Source organism: Carlito syrichta, unplaced genomic scaffold, assembly GCF_000164805.1.
Source record: "Carlito syrichta isolate Samal-C Ts95f unplaced genomic scaffold, Tarsius_syrichta-2.0.1 Scaffold288049, whole genome shotgun sequence".
NCBI lineage: Eukaryota > Metazoa > Chordata > Mammalia > Primates > Tarsiidae > Carlito > Carlito syrichta.
The window spans coordinates 37,424-48,764 of NW_007232145.1; the positions used below are offsets into that span (position 1 = coordinate 37,424).

The 11,341-nt window shown below is 62.1% G+C and overlaps 1 protein-coding gene across 1 annotated transcript in view; it reads left to right on the forward strand.

Moving 5' to 3' along the window:
* FAM20C (FAM20C, golgi associated secretory pathway kinase) overlaps positions 1-11,341 on the forward strand; it is a gene marked incomplete at its 5' end in the record, with an annotated part of 48,033 nt that overhangs the window by 35,995 nt on the left and 697 nt on the right. Inside the window, 6 exons of the mRNA XM_021710088.1 lie at positions 1,536-1,651; positions 7,909-8,089; positions 9,240-9,349; positions 9,501-9,582; positions 10,504-10,563; positions 11,160-11,334. Coding sequence (XP_021565763.1) covers positions 1,536-1,651; positions 7,909-8,089; positions 9,240-9,349; positions 9,501-9,582; positions 10,504-10,563; positions 11,160-11,334 — 724 coding nt within the window. The remainder of the gene's footprint in view (positions 1-1,535; positions 1,652-7,908; positions 8,090-9,239; positions 9,350-9,500; positions 9,583-10,503; positions 10,564-11,159; positions 11,335-11,341) is intronic.

Below are 11,341 nucleotides of genomic sequence, written 5' to 3' on the forward strand. Positions count from 1 at the left end.
GGAATTACAGGCGCGCGCTACCACGCCCGGCTGATTTTTTGATTTATTGTAGAGATGAGGTCTTGCTGCCCAGGCGGGTCTCGAACCCGCAGGCTCAGCCAGTCCACTCACCTCAGCCTCCCAAAGGCACGGGATGACAGGCTGAGCCACCGAGCCCGGCTAGTTCTGTGCCCATTTTCGAGACGGGAGAACTAAGGCCCTGTGAGAAGCTGCGTGCCCACAGACCCACGCTTGGAACCCTCCTCTTTCTCAGAGGGAGGTGGTCCCAGCCCTCGGGCACTAACATCCAGGTGGGCTCCCCCCGGGTGCCCGCACCCGCCCCCTACCTGCCAGGCAGTCAGAGGGAGGCGGGGAGGGTCCTGGAAGAGCCAGGACTGGAGAAAAGCGAGGAGCAGGGGAGGGACGGGGAGAGTATTCGGGGCTGCGCGCTCCAGCACAGGGAATAACAAGGCACACGCTTCCCTGGGAGATCAAAGGAGGCTTCCTGGAGGAAGTGGTGCTCGTTGTGAGGAAACTGGGAGGCCCTGTGGTCACCTGTCTCCCCGGGACAGCTCTGCCCCAGCCGAATGCGAACCTGTTTCGGGGTTCCCCGCGGCCCCTACAGGCGGGAGGTGGAGTGGCCGGCGTGTGACTTCTCAGCCGCCTCTGGGCTCAGATTTTGGTGCCTTCAGGATCGGTCACAGGCCTGACCTGGGTCCAGAGGCATGAGAGACCCCGCAGAGATGCAGTGGCGGGAAGGAGGCACTGCCCTTGGCCTCTGGGTCCTCCCAGCCTGCAGCCGTGTCCCAGCCCAGGTGGCATCACGGGGGCTGATCAGAATGCAGAGTCCCGGGCTCCCGTGTAGAACTCCAGTCACGAACCTGCCTTTATGCAAGTTCCCAGGGCATCCACACGTACGTTAGTTTGAAAGTTTTTTTAAGATCGGGGTCTTACGCGGTGGCCACAGAAGTCCGACTTTCAACAATTTCAGCCATCTAGAACAACCCAAATCTAGCGGGGGGCCTTTGGGGGAACAGAAGGATCGCGGTCAGGCTCTAGGAAACGCGGACCCCTCCCGCCCCAGGAGAGACCTGTTAATGAAGCAGGACAGCACAGCCCCGCCCCCGGGCCCGCCAGCAGCCGTGAGAGGGTGGGCGTCCCACGCGGCCACCTGGGCAGGCCGGGCCCTGGCCCCCCATGCCGGGTCCCCTCTCCCGGGGGTGGTGTCGGCCATCGCCACGTCCCATGGCCGCAGAAGCTCACATCTCACATGCCGCACGTCCCCTTCCCTGAGGCAGGCGGCCCCGCACGCAGTGCAGCTCAGGAGCCCGTTCGAAGTGGCTGGTTTGGCTTAATTCTGCTGGACACCAGCCCAGGGGGGAGGCCTGTCTGGGTCCTTTGGACAGTGTGGCGTCGCCAGCCCCTGCCCTCCTGCGTCCTGTTCGGCCCGGTCCCGCCGTCCCAGCAGAGCCTCAGCCCCAGAGCAGGTTCACGCGGCGGTGGGCAGGGCTCACCCTGCCGCAGAGCACAGACCCTCCCCTCCCCCTGCTCCTCAGGATCCTGGACTTCCGCCGCGTCCCCCCTGTGGCCGGCAGGATGGTCAACATGACCAAGGAAATCCGCGATGTCACCCGCGACAAGAAGCTGTGGAGAACCTTCTTCATCTCTCCAGGTAGGTCCCCCAGGGGCCACTGGCCAACAAGCAAGGCTTAGTCGCCTCCGAACAGAAGGGGACCGTGTGCGATGCCATTACCGGCTGGCTGCCTCCCCCGGCCCGTGCCATGCCCCTCCCACACCCACCCGCGCCCCCTAGGGTGGCACTGTCATCGTTGGCCAATCCCCTGGCCGCAGGAGGCTGTCACTGCCGTCTCTTTATTGTCGAAGGTGACATGAGTCACTTTGGGAAACTGCAGCCTCTCCAGGAAGCCTCCTCCAGGCAGCCCAGCCAGGAAAATCTCTGTCCTCTAACCCTCGGGTTTAAACGCCCCCCAAGTGACAGGCTGGGCAGCCTCCCCTTCCTTGATTGAGCAGCTGGTGACGGACAGCATATTGTCCCTGGAGCCTCCGAAGGGTGAGCAAGGGACACCCTGCCTGTTAGTGGAGACGTGTTTGTCGGTGCTGGTGCTTCTAAATCGGTGCATCCTAAGTGCACACAAAAACACGGGATTTTCTACTCCATTATCTGCCTGGGTCGCTTTGAGCCTGGCGTTCGAGGCTCCGTGGATGGACCCACACTCCTCCCTGAGTGCCTACTCGGCGCCAGGCCACTGAGTGGTGGGTCACCCGATCCCCTCACCTGGCACGAGCTCTGGGGAAGCCTCTTCCCTCCCCTGGACTTTGCCACTTGTGTTCCAGGCCCGAATGTTGGTCCCGGGGAAATGTGGAATGACGTGACCAGCACAGCCCCAGCACAGGAGGCCCTTCAAAGCGCGCCCCCCAACCCCAGAGGTGCCTGCGATGGACAGTCTCGCCCCCCCCAGAAGGCACCTCTGACTGTGTCCCCTTGCCCCTCGACTCAGTCCATGCCGCTAAGATTCGCTTACGGCCTCGATCTGCTGCGTCTTCAGATTTGCTGCACAGACAGCTCAGCCCAAAGCTGCTTTCTGGAGACGTTTCAGATCAGTGTGCAGGGTTCCGTGTTTCTGCTTAATTGCTCCATAGATGTGTCAGAACCAGGGGCTGCGAATCCATAATTAAGCTCCATCTCATCATCCAGGGCTCACCGAGCTCCTTGCATGGTGTCTTCCCCTAAGAGCCCAGAACTAAGAGAAAAAAGCAGGACAGAATCCCTGAAGAGGCAGGAGGAATGTCCCTCTTCCCTGGGTCTACCGGCTCCCGGCCCCGCAGACCAGGACTGGGGGCAGAACGGGAGGCCGTGTGGGGTGGCTGAGGGCTCACCGTCAGCTGCTGCCCGGCTGGGCCTCGGCAGTGGCTCACACGGCCCCAGCCACAGAGGCTTGGGGACTCACATACGATTCCATCCCTGTCACGCTGCTGAGTTGTTAGGAAGGTCCTTGTAAGGGCTGAAGCCAGCTTCCCCAGCCTGGGAGTCCAGGGCTTCCTGCTGGGGTCCCACAGCACTCGGAGCCCCTCGGGGATTCGGGGCCTGACCCTGACCTCCCGTCCTCTGGCCTCAGCCTCCCAGCACCTGTGCTGCCCAGCACTCCCCCTTCTCCCACTGGGTGCAGTGACTGACCACTGGCTGATCACACGCACCCTGGTGGCTGCACCTGGGGGTCTCCTATCCTTGTCTTTTTGCAAACTTTTGCTGTCACTGTAATAGTGATGCATTTCAAAGGTTTCAAATGCGAAGAAACCAACACTCTTTCTCTCGGGGGCCCGCTGGCCATCACCAGCCTTCTCCAGGCCTGATTTCTGAGCTCTCAGTCACAGCCACCTGCAGAGAGAGTCACAGGGTCAGGGGGATCAAAGCTCCCCCATTACTGCTGAGAACCCGCCCTGGATAGGCCACGCAGGCTGGATGACGTCACTCTGGCCCGAAATGTGCTCCTGCAAGGGCAGAGCCCACTCAGCGGCCAGGTGATGGGCAGAGGAGTGGACCCTCCGTGGCACTGGGCCCGGGGACAGCCCTCCAGCGCCCTCGGACAGGCCACAGCTCCTGCCAGCTGGCATGTACAGTCCAGGAGAGCCTTCCAGGAAGTCCCACCGCCTGGGGACAAGGCCAGGCCTGTGCTCTCTGCCTCTCACACTCATGGCGTCCCCTGGGGCACCTTGGCCCCAGCTAGAGAGGGCCAAGGGTTCCAGGTGACAGACCCGCCCAGGGATAAGCTCCAAGAACAAGCTGAGCGCCTGCCCCACGCACTTCCGGAACGCCCCCTGGAGTCCTCAGGGCAGGCTTGGGACAGCTGGTCCCTCACCCCACTGTGAAAGTCTGTTGGGGTGGGTCTGTTGGCAAAACGAGCTCACAGCTTGCCACGCTCCAGTCACTGTCAGTGTATGCTGGCGCGACCCTCGCCACAGCCGGGGCAGCAAGCAGCCACTCCGCCTCCGGGCAGCCCTGCAGCCCTGTCTCGGGCGGGTGCTTCTCCTGCAGTCGGCCCACGTGCAGCTGCATCTGCTCCTCTTGTTCGGCCCCGAGACTCACCCGTGTTGTCTCATGTCCACAGTGTGTGTCCTCTGACTGTGGACACAGCTCCGTGGGACGGACGTCCTGCCCTGTGTCCATTCTCCTGCCAGTGGGCGTCTCACAGATGGGATTTGGGCGTGGGCCTGAGCGACAGGGAGAGCTCATGGAGACCCGTCTGCGCCGGGCATGCCTCCCCTCACCCAGGGGCTGCCGTCACCCACCAGGCAAATACAGCCTTGACCTTGACGGGGGCTCTCAAGGCCGTCCCGCGCCTGCGTTTCCCACCTGATGTTTTAGTTGCACTTGCCACAGTAAGAGTTTGTGGATTCCTCTTTCTGGTTTTTTTAAAATTAAACAGAAGGCCAGCCAGTTTTAGTCTAAGCAGATAAATGAAGACATCCACGTCCCTTGTTGAGTGATGTTTGGAATTTTCCCCACTGAGTGGGCAAGGCCTGCCTGTCACTGGGGTGAATCCCTTGTGCCCTGGATTCAAGGCCGCCAGTGCCCACCACTGGCATCATGGTTGGTGTCTCCTATCTGATGAGAGCCATCACTCCAAATAGTCCTCACAGCTCAATCTGCCACTTGCGGTTTCCAGTTTTCGTTACGTTTTCCAGGGCAGCTTCGGATTTGTCCCTGAAGTCCCAAGACTCTTCCTTGGCCCAGAGCTGGCTCGCACTGCCTGGGCGAGATGCACCCCTGAACCTCCACAGGGCACTGGGCTGCCGGCTCAGCCCGGCTGGTCACTTCTGGGCACAGCTCCCTGAACTGCTGTTCCCACCCTGCTGCCCTGCCCTGTAGCCAGACCTTCAGGAAGGCCCTGGGAATGTGTGGCTTTCTCTGAGGCCACAGTCCACAGAGCCAGCCTTCATCTCAGCATAGGACAAACTTTGCTGGGAAGTGATCATGTCACCTGCCCTCCCAGGCCCACGGATGCCAGCATGGCTGAACCCACTGCAGATTTCCCTAGGCCCCGTGGACCTCCTCTAGGGTCACTCAAAAAGGGGAAATCCATCTGCCAGGTGAGGGGCCGAGAGGAGAGTTAGCAGGGAGGGAAGCCTGGGAACCCCCGCCCCACCAGCCCCAGGCGGCGCCCAGGGCAGAGGGCTGTGGAACTCGTGTTCAGAGAGGGTGTGCCGTGCTCAATGCCACGCAGCTGCAGAGGCAGCATGGCTGGAGGCTGGATCTTCCAAGCTCCAAACGCTTCCAGAACCCACTCCTCCAGTTCTTGTGTAAACATGCTGGCAGCATCAAGAAGGTGCACCAGCCGTCCGCCACAACTCCGTGCATCTGCAGCTGAGTGCCTCGATGCCGTTCCTGGCCCGGGCATCAGCGGGTCCCTCAGCCTTGACCCAGGGTGGACAGGCCGGCCATCGTCAAGCAGACTTTTTCCAGCTGCAGGAACTGAGTCTGGCTAGGTGGCCGTCAGGGCTCTGCACACACGGTGTCCAGTTTGTACATGGAGGCGGGGAGGGGGTTTCTGACATTGACCCACAGCCCACGGCAAACTTGGATCTCGGCTGAGGACAAAGCCACAAGCCTCAAAATACCTCTCCCTTTTCCCTTGATACCATCTAAAGCCGGCTTAGGTGGACGGGAGGCCGCCATGTGGATGGGTCTTATGGCTGCAGCCCATGAGGGAGCAGATGGAGACGCTCCTCCTGAAACAGAGCCGAAGCCTCAGCTGGGCTGTCTCGTCTGACTGTGGGTGGCAGATTAATTCGTTTCAACGTGCAGCCCAGATCGCAGCTGGCCTTTGCTTGAGCATTCCTACAGTAATGGCCTGATGCTGCGGGTGCAGAGGCGAGAGACGGGGGACGGATGCCAGGTCATTCAGTCCAGGCCTGCAGGACTGAAGAGGGGGTCTCTGGGCGGCCTGGCACTGGCTCTTCCCTCATCTGTGAGGGGCAGCCTGGACTGGCCACCTCCTGCCCCCACCCTGGGTTGCTGCGACCAGGAAGTGCCCTGCTCAGCCTTCACGCCCTGCAGAGTGTGTCCTGCAGCCTGGAGACTCGGGGAGCTCCAGAAAGATCCTGGGACCCACTCAGCCCACTGGCAGTGGCCGGCGGGAGGAAGGGCACCAGAAGGGCGTGCAGGGGCATCCTCTCCAGCTCCACACCCAAGCTTCCCAGGGTGACTCCACAGACAAAGCTTGAGAGATGCCCTTGGGCCTCTGATCAGTCCATAGCAAAGGCCAAGGCCTCCAGGCCTCCGGCAGTGAAGCCACGAACCCCACCTCCCACTGGCCTGGACAGCTGGCACTTGCATCTTAAAATTTATTCTTTTTTTGGCCGGGCTCGGTGGCTCAGCCTGTCATCCCAGCACTTCAGGAGGCCGAGGCGAGTGGATTACCTGGGCCCGCGGGTTCGAGGCCAGCCTGGGCAACTTGGCGAGACCTCGTCTCTACAATAAATCAAAAAAAGGCGTGGTAGTGCGCATCTGTAGTTCTGGCTGCTTGGAAGGCTGAGGTGGAAGGATCGCCGGAGCCCAGTGGGTCGATGCTGGGTGACTGTGAGTGTACCACTGTACCACCCCAGCCTGGGCAATGGAGTGAGACTCCAACTCAAAACACAAACAAAAATTATTCTTTTTGTACTGAGGTACAATTCACGTGCTATAAAATCCACCATTCGAATAGGTGTGCAATTCAGTCATGTTTAGTCTGTCCTCAAAGTTGAACATCCACTAAATTCAGAGCCTTTTTCTCACCCCAGAAGGAACCTCTTCCCTGGACGCTTGCTCGAGGTCCTCCCTCTCCACGCCCTAGGCAACCACAGTCCTGGCTGCCTCCGGACTTGCCTGTCTGGGGCATTTCACATGAGTGGACTCACACAGCATGAGGCCTTGTGTGTCCGGCACAAGCGTCCTCAAGGCTCACCCACCCACGGCCTGTGTCAGAGCTTCCTTCCTTTTCGTGGCTGTGTGGTTCTCCGTCGTGTGGATGGACCACACGTTGCCTGTCTGCTCATCCGCAGTGGTCACTTGGATCGTTTCTCGTTCTCGACTGAGCAGTGCTGCTCTGAGCATCCCCACACAGGCTTTCTGCCGACGGTGTCTTCAGTGATCTGAGGTATACATCTGGGCGTGGAGCTGCGGCATCACGGGCGACTCTGTTTACCCACCGGAGGAGCCACCACGCACCCCGCCCCGGCAGCTGCGCTGTCACACTCCCACAGCTGTGCACGAGGTTGTGGCTTGTCCCGTCCTCGCCAGCACCGTCATCTCTCTTGACCAAAACCATCCCAGGGGCAGGAGGCACATCTCGCTGAGGACATGAGTTGCGTTCCCTGATGACGGGTGACCCTGAGGCCTTTTTGTGAGCTTGTTGACCACTCACGTATCTTCTTTGGGAAAACGTCCATCTGAGTCCCCGGCCCATTTACTGATAGGGTCATTTGTCGTTTTGTTATGGAGTCTCGAGAGGTTCCGTATGCGGGGTCCTACTTGCATGAGTGATATCGCAAACACTTTCTCCCACTCTGGGCTGTCTGCTCACTTCCTTCGTGGTAGGAATGCCTCTGTAAGCCAGTGAACGCTGACGGGCATTTCCGTAGACTCCAGTCCTGGGTTCTAGGGCCCAGGCCCCAGCCTGCCATCTCCCGTGTGACCTTGGGCGGCCGCCTCCCAGGGTTCCACTTTCCGGGTCGTGGGCTGGAGGTGTCTGCTGAGCGTGATGTGGGAACGCGGGTGAGTGCTGCCACGGGAAGCGACCGTGGCGCCCAGTGCGGCCCTGAGGGCCATGGGACGTGGACGCCTGAGCCAGAGACGTCAGGGAGGGCGACACGGCCGAGGGCTGGGGCCGCCGCCGAGTGGCCCGGGTGACCGGCGTCTGTCCCTCCCAGCCAACAACATCTGCTTCTACGGCGAGTGCTCCTACTACTGCTCCACGGAGCACGCGCTGTGTGGGAAGCCGGACCAGATCGAGGGCTCGCTGGCCGCCTTCCTGCCCGACCTGTCGCTGGCCAAGAGGAAGACCTGGCGCAACCCCTGGCGGCGCTCCTACCACAAGCGCAAGAAGGCCGAGTGAGTGGGCGGCGGGGACGGCCGTGGGGCCGCGGACGAGCGCCGAGGGGAGGGCGGCAGAGGGGGCGGTTCCCTCAGGCCTGATGTGGCACCACCTGCCAGGTGGCTGGGCGGCCCCCCCGGCTGAGCGTTGGGTGAGCTTCTCCACCTGGCTGGCCGCCGGGTCCTTCTCGGGTCTGGTCGCCGCGTCCACTCCCCGCCTGCCCCTCCCATCCCTCAGGCCCCTGTTCCCTCAGCGCCCGGGCATCCTTCGAGGGTGGTGTCCAGGCCCTCTTTCTGTTTCTTTTTTTCTTTCTGAGTTGGAGTCTCACTCGGTTGCCCAGGCTGGTGACGCTCCCGGCCACCGCAGCCTCGACCTGCTGGGCTCCGGCCATCCTTCCGCCTCAGCCTTCCAAGTAGCCGAAACTACAGACACATGCTACCATGCCTGGCTAATTTTTGATCTGTTGTAGAGACGAGGCCTCGCCTAGTTGTCCAGGCGGGTCTCGAACCCGTGGGCTCAGGCCGTCCACGTGCCTCGGCCTCCCAAAGTGCTGGAATGGTAGGCTGAGCCACTGTGCCCGGCCCAGGCCCTGTTTCTTAGCAGAGACCACCAAAACATGGTGCCCTGAGCTGACAGCAGCTCCAGACGAGCTCCTCCCGGGCAGGTGAAGCGGCTCGATCCCCTCCCGTGTTTCTGTTTTTTGTCTTTGTTTTGGTTTTGGTTGTGTCTTATTGTAAAGACGGGCACAATTCAGGATTAGGTATACAAGTGGTCATCGTTCAGGTGAAGCCTGGGCCTCCCTTTGGCCTCCATTTCGCCTGGTTTGAGGTCAGGCACCCTTACTGATGCGCCCCCAACCCCCACCCCGACGGCTGTGTCCCGCTACTGCCAGTCCCTTGCTCGTAGCATTATGGTCAGTGTTCAGGGTCGGCTGAGGAGGGGGAGTTCTTTGTTTCTGTGACGGATCACAGTGTCGGAGAGACTCGGAACCCATCCACGTTGCTGCTGACGCTGCCTCCTAGGCTGCAGCTGACGCAGCAGGCATGTCTCAGGTTCCTGCTGCCGTGTCAACATACGGCCCCTCACACCCCAGCTGGTCGTCCCGGGACTTGGCTCCAGGCTCTCGGTGGGGAAAGGGTGCAGCCACCTCACACTGGCTTCCTACAGGTGGGAGGTGGACCCTGACTACTGCGAGGAGGTGAAGCAGACCCCACCCTACGACAGCAGCCACCGCGTCCTGGACGTCATGGACATGACCATCTTCGACTTCCTCATGGGTAGGTCCTGCAGGGGAGCACGGGACCTGAGAGGGGGCGGGCGTCACGGCACGAGATTGCCCCTGGAAGGGAGGAAGACACCCGGCCAGGAGCCAGGGCCCCCGGGCTGCAGCCAGGCTTCCAGAAGGCGCAACGCCGCTTGTCTTTCCAGGGAACATGGACCGCCACCACTACGAGACCTTTGAGAAGTTTGGGAACGAGACATTTATCATCCACTTGGACAATGGCAGAGGGTGAGGCTGCTTTGCCCCTGCGCCCGTGAGGCCACCACCCCCTCGCCCACTCTCGGGAGCCGAGACCTGGGAGGAAATGGGTCTGGCAGAGGCAGGGTATGGATGTCCCCAAGGCCCATCCCTTGCCAGCTGCGGGGGCAGCCCCAGGCCCCCGGTTGGGGGGGGCCGCCTGACGGTGAGGCCTCCACGGCGCAGTGACCCTGAGATGGAAAGTGTGTGCTGGGAGAGCCTGGCGTTACCTCAGGAAACTAAGGTCCAGGGAGTTGAGCAAGGCTGTGTCCCACAGATGGGCCTCTACCGCTTGCGGGACCTGGGCCCAGCCAGCTTGTGGACAACAGCCACCCTGCCCCAGCCTGCAGCCACTGCCGGCCCATCACCGGGTGTCTGGGCTGTACCATGAGGCCCTGGTCACCCGGGAGGAAGTGGCCCCCGAGGAATGGACAGGGAAGCGTGCAATCCGGGCAAGAGGATGTCTGACCCCAGGGTTGGATGCCTCAGAGACCGGAGCTTGGGCACCCGAGTAGTTTGCCTGTGGTCACATGTGCCCTACTAAAAAGATGCCACTGTGGCAAAACCGTGGGCGGACCCTTCCTTGGGCCGTCTCCCTTGCCCTGTTCCCCAGGACGATGGCCAGAACTGACACTGAGGGCGGGGACAGGTGGGCAGGGACACTGGGGCAGGACACTGCCCAGGATGCGAAGGACAGTTGGGGATGGACTTACTGCCCAGGACGCTGGGAGCAGGCAAGACGCGCACGGGACCTGAGAGGGGGCAGGAGTCCTGGCACCTGCCACGTGGCCAGGGCCCGAGATTGCTCCTGTGGGGGAGGAAGATGCCCAGCGGGACACCCATGTCCCTCACAGCCAGGCAGTGGGCCGGGACCTCCCACAGGGGCCCTGACAGTTCCTCTTCTCTCCCGAGGTTCGGGAAATACTCGCATGATGAGCTGTCCATCCTGGTGCCTCTACAGCAGTGCTGCAGGTACAGCCCTCCCGCCATCCCGCCCTCTCCGCCAGAGCCCCACGGGGCAGGGGCAGAGGAGCCCAGGGCCACCTGCCTGCCTGCTGGCATGCCTGAGAGGAGCGGCATCCACAGCCCGTATCAACTCAGACCCCAGCCCGCTCCCCACCGCCTCCTGTGCTGAGGCTTGTCTGGCTCAAGCTGTCTCGGCCTTGGCTCCGCGTCCGTGCCACTGCCCGTTGCAGAAAGGACACTGAGGCTGGGTGGGTGACTGGCTTGGACGCAGAGGGCCTGCTCCCCTGGAGCGGCCGCCGACTGGGCCCTCTGCCACCTCCTACGGGGCTCTTGAGCCCAGGGTCTCCCTTCAGTGGCCAGGGCTCAGCTTGCAGGGCAGAGGGGGCTGCGCCTCTCTAAGGAGGTATCTCAGCCTTCACCTGCCAGGTGGACATGTGAGCTGGGAGCCGTCCCCGGGGGATCGGGCCGCCCTCTTCCCCGTCTTCCTCCTTCCCCATCCTTCAGCCAGGCGGCTCCTCTGGGGCAACACACGGGCCACCTCCTCCCCGAGGGGAGGCCTCCGGCAGGCGGGCGCCAGGGCCTGACCACCGTCTCCTTCCCAGGATTCGGAAGTCCACCTACCTGCGGCTGCAGCTGCTGGCCAAGGAGGAGTACAAGCTGAGCAGACTGATGGCCGAGTCCCTGCAGAGGGACAAGGTGGCGCCCGTGCTATACCAGCTGCACCTCGAGGCCCTGGACCGGAGGCTGCGCGTGGTGCTGCAGGCGGTGCGGGACTGCGTGGAGC